This window comes from Momordica charantia (assembly GCF_013281855.1).
Source record: "Momordica charantia cultivar OHB3-1 chromosome 9 unlocalized genomic scaffold, Mcharantia_2.0 BLBB01000009.1, whole genome shotgun sequence".
NCBI lineage: Eukaryota > Viridiplantae > Streptophyta > Magnoliopsida > Cucurbitales > Cucurbitaceae > Momordica > Momordica charantia.
Window position 1 is genome coordinate 23,017,861 of NW_028275167.1, and position 13,203 is coordinate 23,031,063.

The window sequence follows — 13,203 nt, forward strand, 5'->3', positions numbered from 1 at the left end:
CAAAAACAGATTTTTGTTTTTCAAGATCTGATTTTTTTTCTAATACTCAACTTTTTTTTCCTTTCTCATATTCATCTCTAAAAAAATTTATTTCTCACTCTAAAATTTTTTTATTTCTAAATTTCTCTCTACAAACTTTATTTTTCTCACTCTAAAATTTTAATATTTTGAATATTTATGATTATTTGTCCCTCCCCAATTTTTTCTATATTTTTTTTCTAACAGACAAGTTTCATTTCTCTCTATAAAAATTTAATATTTTTCCTAACTTTTTTTTCTCTAAAATCTCATATTTTATAATTTTTTTTCTCTTCGTAATCTATTTTTTCTCTGAAAATTATATTTTATTTTCTCATTCAATTTTTTTTCCCTATAACTTTTATTTATCTTTATATTTATTTATTTTCTCTAAAAATTATATTTTGAATATTGTTTTTATCTCTAAATTTGTTTCCACTATAATTTTTCTCTTTTTTTTTCTTTAATATATCTTTTCCTCTCGACTTTATTATTTTTCTCTAAAATTTTTCTCTTTTTGTTTTTAACTTTTCTTTAACTATATTTTTTTCTAAATCTTTGTATTTATATCTCTAAAATTTATCTTCCAAAAGTTTATTTACATCTCTCTGTATTTTCATGTCTCTGCATTAGGGGAAGACAAAAATTTTCGTAGGGTCGGGTCCCAAAAATAGGGCATGCATATCCCGACCCCATCCCCGATTCCATTTTTTAAATAATTAATATATATTTATTATACTTTTTTATACTTAAATTCTAAAAATAATTAAAACAATTATAAAACCGATAATTTTTCTCGAGAACATCTCTCAGACCCAAGACGAGGTGGAGACGGAGACTAAAAATTTTCACGAGCACGAGAATGTGGGAGAGCATCCTCACTCGCACCCACACCATTGTCATCTTTACTCTACATAAAATTCTCTCTCTAATATGCATTTTCAATTTTCCAACTTTTTAAAAACAAAAAACTAAAAATTGTTACCAAACATGTTTTGGTTTTTTGTTTTTTAAAAATAGAAAACCAAAAACTAAAAACAAAGAAAAACCAAAAATCAAAAACTAAAATGGTTATCAAACGGGCCTTAAGTTATCAATTTTCTATTAAAACAAGTCTAAGTTATCATTTTTCTATTAAAACAAGCTCTTTCATTTATTTATTTGACACTCACATGACACATAGATTGTGTATTATTTAAAGTTCACGTGAGAGAGTTTTAATTGTAATCCTTAAAGACCTTGTTGGATAACAGTTTTTTGTTTTGGTTTTCTATTTTTGAAAATTAAACTTGTAAACACTACTTCCACTCATGTATTTTTTGTTTTATATATATTTTTTTGAAAACGTATTCAAAATCTAAGCAGGTAAACTAGTTTTTGTTTTTAGAATTTGGCTAAGAGCTTAAATGTTTTTTAATTAAGACGAAAACATATCAAATAAATTGTGATAAAAAAAACATAATTTTCAAAAACAAAAAAACTATATACCAAAAGGTTAAAACTAAGAGAGCTAACAACATGGACTCTTTTTTTAGTACAACATGTGGGGGTGTGATCTTGATTACAGATATGTGCCCGTTACTGTTGAGTTATGCTCGATTTAACAACGACATGGATTAGATAAACACAAAATTAAAAGTTTGACTTACAATCGAGCCTAAGGTTTTATTGTATTTGTCTATCTATATTAAGCAATAATAAGTATGCCCAACCAACACTTCTTTTTCTATTCACTAAAATAAACACATCAGAAACTAAGAATAAACTCTCATTTACTTGTGTGGAGGCAAACCTTCACTATCCTATTGAGAAATATCCACAAAGCTCATACATTTTCAGCATGAAGGATCACATTATCATTTGAGTCATACCTCAGAATTTGTCTGCGTGAAGAGCTGGAGAAGAAAAGCTCTCCATTTTCATTCATCCTATAAAAAAAAAGGTCTATTTTTGGGGGAGGGGTGGTTGGTCATGGACGTTTTCTTTTGAGTTTATTGAAATTTGGTTTCATAAGTTGAGTTTGAGTACCTGTCACTGTCAGCGGCTTCATTAGAGCATTTGAATCAACCAAGTCAATGCTAAGGGTATTAGGAGATGTAGCCTTGGTTCTCTTTCTCGGTACTTCAAGTCTCTCTAGAATTCTCGACGTTTTCACACCCAATTGTCTGTTGCCCTCTGGAACTGAGACACAAAGTCCATCCAATTTGTCTTTGGAAACATAAACTGGACATGTTTCAGGGAATTCATGGGAAACTAGCAGCTCCCAAGTTTCAGCAACTCCGCAATCTGGGCCGCTTGATTCACTGCCGGAGGTTGCCTCTTTTGCCGTAGGAGTTAAGGAGCTGGCATATAAACCAAAAAAGTTCCCCATTTGTCAGCTCTAGTAATCATCATTATATCCAAATTTCAACAAGTAAATTAAGGGCTACGCAAATAATGATGCCGAAGATGGGCAACACGTTACTTTTTTTTCTCTATTTTTTATCTAATGTAATGACGTACAAGATTTGATAAGAGATCCCGACAAATTGCCTAGAAATGGGGGATGTGGCACAGAAATGCGACACAAGTATTATCGAAGGCGACAATGTTGTGTGCTATCTTTGTCTCTAGGAAATTATCAGAAAACCAAGATGGATTTGATTGGTACTATAGTTGGGATCGTAATTCTTTTTTTTTTTTAATTATAGAAATTTGACTAAGATTTTAGAAGTACTTTGAAGAAGTGAAAAAATGAATAGTTTAATTCTTAAAGAAAGAAGACCAAAAAGAACATATTGCTGAATCGAGCCATAAAGATTTTGATTCCTTTGGGTAGTTTTAAGGAGTTTATTAGAATGACATCAGATTCATGACCAGCTTGGCTGATGTGAAAACTTTATTACATAAAATTCTATGTATAGACAAAGGAGATGAGAGGATTGCTACCTGAACTCCAAGCTTTCTTTCACCAGAACGTTCAGTTTTTGGTGGAGGCCTCTTTCATGCATCAACGGATTGTAATCTTTTAGTTCAACCTGAAGGTTAGAAAGAAAATATTTTAGACCCCATGAAGAAATTATTTGAAAAGGCTATCATAAATTTCATCTTACTACTTCCTCAGACTATATTGTAATCGAAGAAACGGATCTGGTATATAAGAATCACAACATTTTTCGATATAAATAAAAATATAAAGATGCAAATAAGGAATTAGTTGAAGACAGACCAACCTTCTCCAATGAGACTAAAATAGAGCTCTGAATCTCATTGTTAACAGGATCGGTAATTAAAGTTTTGATGTCTGGTACATACAAAACTTCCTCAGAGCCAGCAAGACGCTGCAATTTTCCCTTAATAATTCAGAGATAAATTAACAAAAACCAAAATTTTGTGATGCACCCCTACTAGTTGAACATGAGAATAGATTCTAAATAAAAATAAAGAAATACATAAAACACAAAATCGTTGGTAAGAAAAGACGTTTGTCATTACACAAAGAAAAACAAATACTCCATATGTCAAAGGAGAGATTCGATTGTTACCCTAAGAAACATTGATCCACTGTGTGACGGTTGAAGAATATAATAGGAAGGGAAAGTGCATTCCTTTAAGGTCTCCATATTCCAATTCGAAAGGCAAACCAAACCTTGATCTAGTGAGTGGAGAGCACCACAAAGTCCTTGAAAAGCTATCAAATAAAGAAGGAATAAAAAAAGATCAGTATTATCTGAAACCAGGGGCGCAGGAATAATAAGGTGATTTCATTGAGATATATAACCAAAACCACATTGAAACAAACAAGTAGAGATAGTCTTTCCATGCACCTAATGCGTTCAAATCAAACTGATCAGGGCCAGCTGAAGCAGATTCTAACTCAGATAAAGATGATGGAACCACAACATAGGAGGCTCCCATAATAATACCTACATCAAACTGTCAAAACTTAGGACAAATAGATTCCAGAAAGATCTAGTTGACTACTTTTTATTGATGATACAAATTAAAGGTGGGGAGGAAAATTAAAGATGTCCACCAGTCTTTAAGTGTAAGGGCAAGCATTAGTATATGATGCTTTATTATTTCTGTCATGATCCAGGTTAGTCAGAAAACTCACCAACCCATAACCTTCAAGTCAACTCAAAGGGAGGCAGGATGGATTTTTTATTATAAAATTGAAGTGCGTAAGATAACCAATTGTTAATGATCCTTTGTAACAGGGTCTATAAGCCTATATGTAACAGGGTCTAGTCTTCAAAAAGAATCAATATTGGTACATAACTTGGAATACTATTTTTGGAAGAATCATAACTTGGAATACTATTTTTGGAAGAATCATAGCAGTCAACAGGGTAAGAATTGTAAACTAATGTCAGGATTCTTCTTTCACGACATGGATAGTGGAGCACCAGAACAGGAAAGTATCAGACAAATGCTAAATATCAGCATACATTCCCTGATAATTCAGGGCAAATTCCCAAATCGTAAACATGTCAATGGGGAGGACAGATGGGAGAGTAATTGATAAGATGATGAGCTACAGAGCCAACTTACTTTCGCATAAAGTTCCCAAGTTGGTTCTTTGTACAATGTCAAATTTAATTGGTGAAGAACTTTGTTGGGGCTTGGTAAGGCACTGGGTTGACGGCAGAACCAGGATTGTTTTCTCTCCAACTTTTGTTGAATTTTCGATCACGTTACAGGTTTCCAGAATATGCCCGGTGACTGCGCAGGAAGGTTCCTTTATCCCTTTTCTTCCATAGACTTCCAATGGCATACCGTGACATCTGCATGTCTACAACATTTTCTGTAATAGTTAAAATTCTTGCCAACAGTCTAGGAGTGCTGAGCAGAACTACAAAACCATTCAACTTGGTTTTTTATTTTTTTTTTATTTTGCTCTATTCCTACTTATAAGAAGTATAAGAAATCAAATTTTTAATTCCCATAGAAAGGACATAATTCCATCAACTCTCTTGAGGTGTGAAGGTATAAAGCCATATCTCTTTCCTCCTGATGAACTAAGATGAAATTCTGAGAAGGAATTGTTGCAATCATTCTTATTTCTAAAAACTGGAGGATTAGAGCATCAACAATTGTCCTCTAAGCCATCGTTTCTGAAAAATACATGGATAAGAGTAGCAATATCGATCAACAAGATTTCAGAAACTAACTGAGATCTGCATAATCTTATAGTTACTTTAAAGTACAGTATAACTATTTAATTTTACAACATTTGCAAATAAATATGGTTCAAGTTCGAGCTACTTCTTACAATTAGAAAATTTTCTTTTTGAAAAAATAAAAAATAAGAAATGAAAGCTAAACAGTTTGAAATCAGGATAAAGCATGGTACTCTCAGAAAGCATTTTAGCAGTAAGAAGGTTACTGTCTCTACTGTCATGCAAATGAAATTAATATCCATGGATGCTCTCATAAACAGATGAACTCAAAAAAGAATTTGCATCTGTTAACTACTAACTTTTATACTAAATAAAATTGAGTGAGCTTAAAAGCAATTACAAAAACATGCATGATTATAATACTGTTAAGAAATAACAGAAACCACAAAATTAAACAATAACTCAAACCTTAAAGTTCATATTTTTGGTGGAAGAAGATTTAATTGACTACAGGAAACTCAGCTTGAGCTGTCTCGTTAGACACCATTCAATAAATTTTGAAAGCAATGTAGAAGCCCACAAACTTATTGCAGTACAATTTGGTGAAAAAAAATGGAACGGTGCACGTGCATGAGTGAGTCGGTTGTGCGTGAATGAAAGAGCTCAAGAAAATTTCTACAAGCAGATCATGCCATTTGGGTAAAAGACAAAATGCAGAATTGATTACTCTACAACTATAATTGATGATTGTAAAGTTAAAAGTTTAGACAAATAATACCTGACAAGGGGAAAAACCATCAATCATCTGATTGACAGGCATATACAAGTTGCAGGTTATCTGGTTCGTGGAATAAATGAGGTTTCCTTTGAAATCAAAACAAGCTAATAATGGTTCTTTCGTGTCATCCTTGAGGTCTTGTAACCATTGTCTCACAAGGCTTTGAAATACTCTAACATCTGCAAGTTTGTAAAATATTTTTAACATGCAGCTTCTTGTTTCAGCTCATACACTACCAATAGATAATAAGATATGGTCGAAGAGACCAATAGACAACTGAAGAATGATGATTTCATAATGAGGATTAATGGACCAAATGGGTTAATGTTGATATGTATTAGTTACCCCCAATGGTAAATGAAGTCACATCATATCCTTTTATTCATCTTTCCTCATCATCAAGATTGTAATATTAATATTCATACAATAACTTCATTTTTCACATTGGATCAAGAAAGGTAGAAAATTTTACACTTATAAGTGAACATGAGATTTTCTACCTACAACGATTAAGAACTAGTGGAATTGTAGTTTCTTATTTATTAAAAGGAATCATGAATGAGATATCACCGCATACTCACCACCCAAAGAAATGACATCTCATAAACTCTCATAAGTCATAAGGCTAGCACGGATATATCTCAGGGATATAACACGACACAAATACAGTGACATGCAATTTTCTAAAAATTTAGGACATGGACACGACAATGATAAATTTATTAAAATATATATTTTTAAACTTATATCATTTTTAAATAGGAAGGAAATTCAAAGTCAATAAACTTATATATTTTATCCTTAAAAAAATAATTTTGATGTATTTTGCTCTCAAAGATTTATTATTTTGTCCTATATTACTATTTAAGTCTATTTATTATGCTAAACAAGTGTGTGATACATGTCTAACAAGTGTCGGATCGATATTTACTCTGTACAACTAGTGTGTGACATCATCTATTGAGCTAACAAGTGTCCAACATGTCCAATAAATGTCAGTGTCCGACACAGAAACTTTACCAAAGTGTTTGTGCTTCTCCACCCATAACCTTTTTTTTTTCCACATAATATGAGGGGGAGAGCAATTGTTCCACCTGGAAGGTAATATTTAAGAGAGCAGCCAACAATGTCAGAAATGCGTCTCATTGGTCCATCAGCAGAATCCTCTTCATTGCCATTGAGATGTCTTGATTTTTGCTGAAACATCGCAAACTCAACTGAAACACGCTTATTATTAGGCCCCTCCTGTGTAAAATGAAAACGCAAGTAAAAATAAAAAAACTCTTAGTTATCTTCCAAATTGAAGATGAACTAAAATCTTAAAAGCTCAGCTAAATTAATTGCCAACCATAAGTGTCCTTCGCATGTGGGAGTCCAAATCATAATGTGCAAATCCGGTTATTACAATCACTTTCCTCATTACATCTTCATCTCCCCACGAGTATAGAACTCGATCACTTAAAACAGCCGACAGTTTCACATCTATTAGGTAGCAACCAAATTCAATTCCACAAGCATTCAACAGAAATGCCAGAAAAGAGTAGTTATGACGAGAGGTACCTTGACAACAGAGAATTTCCGACTCATTCAATTCGGGAATAAAGGCATCGGTGGGCAAGTTCTGGACAGCGCGGTGGAAGTCACGGAGACTAAAGCTTCCTCTTCCTGCGGGACTGCACGCAACCTCCAACTGTTCAATTCAGCAATTTTAACTTCGATTTCATTTCAACTTGCCAAACAATTCATAAAACTAAGAGAAAACGAAGAGCACCAAAATCATCTGAGCGAAAGATTTTGCGTCTCCGTACACGAGCATCGTCGGGAACAGAGGAGCCAGTTTTCAAGACGTAGCACAAGCCGATCCTAGCAGAGGATGATGATGACATTGCGTAGAGATTGGCGAGCTGCAACAAGGACTAAAACCGCGAGATTCGTGAGTCGAGCTTAGCTTATACAAATCTGAATCCGAAATATGCGAAGAGAAATCGATTGGTGTGAGGTGTTCTTACATTGGATACGTCGATGAGGATGGGAGGAGGCAGGGTTCTCAAATCTAGCAGAAAACACAAGAGCGCCATTTTAGGTTCACGAGTTCGTCTTCACTTGATTGCAGTAGCAGTTGCAGTTGCCGTTGCCATTGATTTGGCGCGAAGTTGTTTGGGATGACTGTGTGGAGAGAACGGGGAGGAATTTGAACGAGAACGATCCTGGACCTGGGCCTGGTGTTTGGTTTCTAAACCCGCTCTCGGCCCATCAAAATTTTTGTGTGTATGATAGAATGTAGGTAGAAGTTCTAAAGTTTTTATGATTTTTTTAGAAGTTTTTGTCTACATCACTATTACATTGATTTTACATAGATATCTTATAAAAATTGAGCTTTCGATATTTTTATTGATATCAACGCTAATTCCTTATGCTTTTTAGTGGGTTTCTCTTCGTGTTTTAGAATTGTTTTAAGGAAAAATTTCGATACTTATGATCCTTACGAGAGTAATAATTAGAGTGACAAAGGGTTCCTATTTATAATTTGTGTCAATCGATCGATTTCTATTTAAATTGTCATTGTTTTACTTTTTTAAATTTAAAGGGAGGGTAGAGAGAGACGAGAGACTTGAGAGAAGCTAGAGATCTGAATAGGCGAGAGGGGCAAAATCTAAGACTGGAGAGAGGTGACGAGTGAGGAGAGAGGCGAGAGACTTTAGTTGAGAACTTAGAGAGAGACTGAGTCGAGGAAACCTTAAAAACAAAAAGGTAAAACGTGTCTTGTATATATATATATAGTTAGTTGGTCCTTTTTCTCTAGCATCAGATGTATCAATCAACCAACTGATTGGCTTTTAAAATGCCAAACTGACCACTAATCGACTAACTTCAATTTGGTCAGTTCTGGTCAGTCAGCTCGATTGTTTGACTATCCTTTTGCACCCCCAATGACTTGTAATAATGTTTTTTCCTGTTTAGTACGCTAATAATAATGTTCAAATGTAGTTTATTTGTTCAAAAATTAAAAATAGTATTTTACCCTTAAAAAACTTATTTATATGATAAATTTTAAAAACCAAGTATATAATTATTTTAGTCCCAGCAAAATCAAGACTCCAAACAATTCCTCTGGGCAGGAATAGTCAAGCTCGTTTGATAATGTTCCTATTTCAAAAGAATGTAGGAAATCTATTGTGCTATTGCAAACAAATTGAAAATTGTGAGTTCATGGAAGAAGTAATAGATGCCTGGTTGGTAATATTTTTGTGATTTCTTGTTTTTTTTTCTAAAATAAATTTAATTATTTATAGTTTATCAAACACTCAACACTTGTGGGAGAGTAAATAACAATACAGATGTTCAAACACAAACTTCATACTCTAACACCATGTTAAACATGATTAAATCGTCAAGGAATTCAAAAGCTTAAATTTAATCACTTATAAGATATCTAACCTGAATAAAATGAAAACGAGAACAAGAAACAAGAAAACTGGTTTGTGTCCGACATCTTATTAAGTTTCCCCCAAAATTATGCAAACTCAAATAAGAATTCTATTATCCTTGCCATCCAAGACTCATCTAGCCATAATATCTCATTCTTGTATAATGTAAAATTTCTTCAAAAGTCATCTACCAATGTTGAACACACGATATTAAATTTTCATCGACATTTCTATATGTCCGTAGATTTGACATTGATATAAAGAGTGCATCGACATTTTTATAGTATCACAAAAAAATCGATAAAATAGGATCACTACTATGGTAATATTAATAATTTCAATTTTTAACTTATTTAAAAATGGTGATTTTTATGATTTTTCTACGAACCTCCCTCGAGCATTTCCATAAAATTAATTAGACCTCGATATTTTCATCAACATCGACATTTAAAACTTTGGTTAAACATATGTAGAAGATATAACCTTTGTAGTAAACATTCTTTTACACTCTTGATCCAGCTGTCTTGAAAAATTCCCTTTATAATTCAAATATTTAGATTTTAACTCATGGGACAAACATGAATTGATCTGATTTGCCGTTATTTTCTTCAAAAAGATGGTAAATTTACTTAACAATTCAAAGACTTTAAATCTTGAATCAATCAATTTTTTTTAGAAGGTTTGAACTTCTCATCTATAAATTTATTTTTATTCATGAAAAAATTAATAAATTTAATTACTTGATGAGTTATAATTAACACAATTTGCACTTCATCATGGATCGGGTCAATATAACATGTTAGATTGACTCGGACTAAAATTATGAAATAATAATAACAATAATAATGATTCTGAAAATATTGTAAAATGTAATAAAGAGAATTTAATTCAACCAAACTTGTTTCCAATTCCAACTAATCAAACCAAACTAAAGAAATACGTGGAACCACCTCAACCATTGAGCGAGAAGCAATCCCATGGACACAAATGCAACACTTGTCAGATTCTCATGGCAGCATTTTCTTTTTTCCTTTTTTTTTTGGCAAAGGACCATATTTCAAAGCTTCATACTTACCTAAAACAGTAGCTGATTTATTTTTAACCTTTAAAGTTTAACCCCTAAAATTTGGAATTTGTCTATTTAATTTTGTATTTTAAAAAAGTTCTCAATAAATTTTAAGCTTTAAAAACAATGAAAGGCTAAGTTCGCCTCTCGCCAGAAGACACGTATTCGATCTTCAACTCAAATATGCTGAGCCGGATAAAGAACAAGCAAAACCACCTATAGAACGAGAGCTCAACTCATAACCAATTTGGGAAACTAAATGCAACAGTGATGCTTTCTAAAACTCCCTTATGAGAAGGTGGAGTCCGTTCCTCACGAAGATACACAACTTTTATATGCAAATTTACTAAGGTTGGCTCGACACCTGTTTTGATTAAGTTCTAACTTAAATTTCGAAGTGTATATGACTAAGTAGCACATCAGTACTAGGTTCTGTATGCAAGTAGTCAACTCGATTGATTAAACGCTCACCCTAATTCTAAAACTCACATGTCACCTCGTCTAGAATTCAACATCAAAGAATAAAAGAAAAATTGAGAGAGAATATGTTAACAAAATGAAGTCCAAATTGGTAATTTCACACACAAATTTTATTAGATTGGGAAGGGGAGGCCATTAGACTCCTATTGCCAAGCATGCAAGATCACGTGGGTAGGTTCCCAATTTGATGCCATCGCCTTCAAAAACGAGCTTCCCGGAAGGTTGGGATTGGAAACTCCCTTTTGCTTATTTTCATTTTATACCGTTTTACATTATTATTATTTTCCTCCAACTGCTACTTCTGTCCTTCTGTCGATTGCGGTTTTTACCCATTTTATGATGTGTCGTATTTTTATTGGCTTAAAAGTTATACTCGATCCACTTGTCTATTAAATATAATAATGATATTAGAAAGTCAACAAATGCATTGAAATAATACTTATACTTAAGTACGAATCGATCATCCCACTATTAAATTTTTAATAAAGGAAAAAGAAAGAATGTATTAAAAAAGATATTTTTTTTCTACTTTTAAAAAATTAAAGAGTTATCAAATTTGTAGCAGTGTTCTGTAGATGACTGACTCGTGTTGTTCACGGCCAAATATTTTTCCATTTCTTTGAGATTCGACCAAGGACACACCTGTCTTCCTTCCCAACCACATTTTTCTTCTAACACAAAGCTGACTTATTTGACCAATAATAGAGAAGGTTTGGCTAGTAAACTTTATTTTATTATATATATTATGAAATCAATATTTATTTTATTAGTCCCTATGCGTTTTAAAAGATAAATCTTGTTTGATGTGTCGGCTAATTTTTTTTATTATTTTTTTAATGATTATTGTTGTTAATTAATGAGTTAGTCTATCAAAGCGAGGATGGAACGATAATTGACATATATCTCCAATCAAGAAGTTGTGAGTTCGATCCTTACTCCATATGTTGTACTTAAAAAAAAATTTAATGAATTAGACTAATTGTAATAAGAAAATTGGCATTATGTTAATTTAAACTAACAGAAAGTTGATATTATGATATGGACTAAATGTAATTCTGATATAGTAATATTAGTAAATTATTTCCCTCGTAGTTTTAATGATTCGTAGAGAACAAAATGCAAACTATGATGATTACTCTACAGATTCCGTAGTTCATTTTTAAATAAAACTTAATTTTTTTACCTTAAAAGAAATTCTAAAAATTGTTTCACACATAGGGGATTTATCGTTGGGAATCTAATGCAAGTAGATTTAGTACTTGTCATGTCTAAGAATGCATAGTTTGGCCTTCAACATGTGGAGGACGAAGTAGGACTAGTAAGATATTTGTCACCGACCTGAAAAGGAAACCAACTCTATTTCGATCGGGAAACAAGTGGTACCCAATGGAAATCCTGCTAAGACAACCTTAGAGAAGGCAGTTGGAGTCTGCGGAAAATTTGCTGATATCAAATATGAGAGCTAGAGTGGCAGGGCTATACTTCCCAAGGTTCCCATATAAAAGGAAGAATCTCACATTTCTGAAGGTACGTAATCTTTATGTAATTTTACTAAACTCGAGTCGACACCAACTCAAACTAAATACTAACTTAAGTTTCAGAGTATACTACTGAACACCACACAAATTAAGTGCTAGGTTCTATTTGCAGGTGATGATCAGCTCGTCCATCCTGGAATTCACCTCAACTCGCGTACTGACGTGTCATTTCGTCCAAAATCTTTCATCAACGTAATCCAATTCCTTTTCTAATGGGTAATTAGAGAAAGGAAAATGATGGAGTAATGAAAAATTGATGTGGTGTCTATTTAAGGAGATCTACCGATCAGTTAGGAACCTTCTCCAGAACCATGAAATAGATTAGAGAGGAAATTTATGATTAGAGAGCAAAGGGTGTGTTGAAGTTTGGATTGAATGATCCATTGAAGTAGATGGATGCTCCATAAATATTTGGTAGTTGTGGAGAGTGACTTTGATGTCGTCTTGTGGTGTTGTGTATATGCTGAGTGGGGAAGTTTGTATGAGATTCATCGAATGTATTCTAAGAGTCTGGATCTTATTCTTGTTCGAATTAACTTTATTCTTAATCAATATTTTAAATATGTATGTCGATGTCTCAATTTTATGGAGATATCAATATATTGTCGATGTCGATTAATATTTCCGAAAAGATAATAAAAATTAAAAATTTGTAAAAATATTTAAATTAACAAATAAGCATATTTGATATTTCTAAATAAATTAAGAATGATTTATATTAATATTATATCTATATTAGTGATGTTTTATTAATAAAATTTTTTGTTTTGTTTTTTATAATACTATAAAAATG

At 32.6% G+C, this 13,203-nt stretch overlaps 1 protein-coding gene across 3 annotated transcripts; it reads right to left on the bottom strand.

Annotated features, from left to right (window-relative positions):
* Positions 1 to 1,588: 1,588 nt before the first annotated feature.
* Positions 1,589 to 8,276, bottom strand: LOC111022510 (uncharacterized). Of its 3 annotated transcripts, none has more exons than XM_088116939.1 (13): positions 7,908 to 8,276; positions 7,707 to 7,814; positions 7,459 to 7,588; positions 7,247 to 7,380; positions 6,993 to 7,143; positions 5,899 to 6,077; positions 4,552 to 4,792; positions 3,825 to 3,923; positions 3,543 to 3,688; positions 3,231 to 3,338; positions 2,947 to 3,035; positions 2,047 to 2,360; positions 1,592 to 1,962 (listed from the first exon to the last, which is right to left on the bottom strand). In XM_088116939.1, the coding sequence occupies exons 1-13, from the start codon at positions 7,974 to 7,976 to the stop codon at positions 1,844 to 1,846; spliced, it is 1,887 nt and encodes a 628-aa protein (XP_087973065.1). In that variant the 5' UTR covers positions 7,977 to 8,276; the 3' UTR covers positions 1,592 to 1,843. The 3 variants fall into 3 exon arrangements, with proteins under 3 accessions (XP_087973066.1, XP_087973065.1, XP_087973064.1); XM_088116938.1 differs by having other exon boundaries at positions 3,231 to 3,350; XM_088116940.1 differs by lacking the exon at positions 3,825 to 3,923 and having other exon boundaries at positions 1,589 to 1,962; positions 3,231 to 3,350.
* Positions 8,277 to 13,203: the final 4,927 nt, after the last annotated feature.

Bases quoted from the DNA above. Each gene is read 5' to 3' on its own strand.
- LOC111022510 (XM_088116938.1), bottom strand. From the start codon at position 7,976: ATGGCGCTCTTGTGTTTTCTGCTAGATTTGAGAACCCTGCCTCCTCCC. The intron at 7,381-7,458 runs GTACCTCTCGTC...GCTACCTAATAG, and splicing joins GGAAATTCTCTGTTGTCAAG to ATGTGAAACTGTCGGCTGTT. The intron at 3,689-3,824 runs GTGCATGGAAAG...TTTATTTGATAG, and splicing joins GTTTGATTTGAACGCATTAG to CTTTTCAAGGACTTTGTGGT.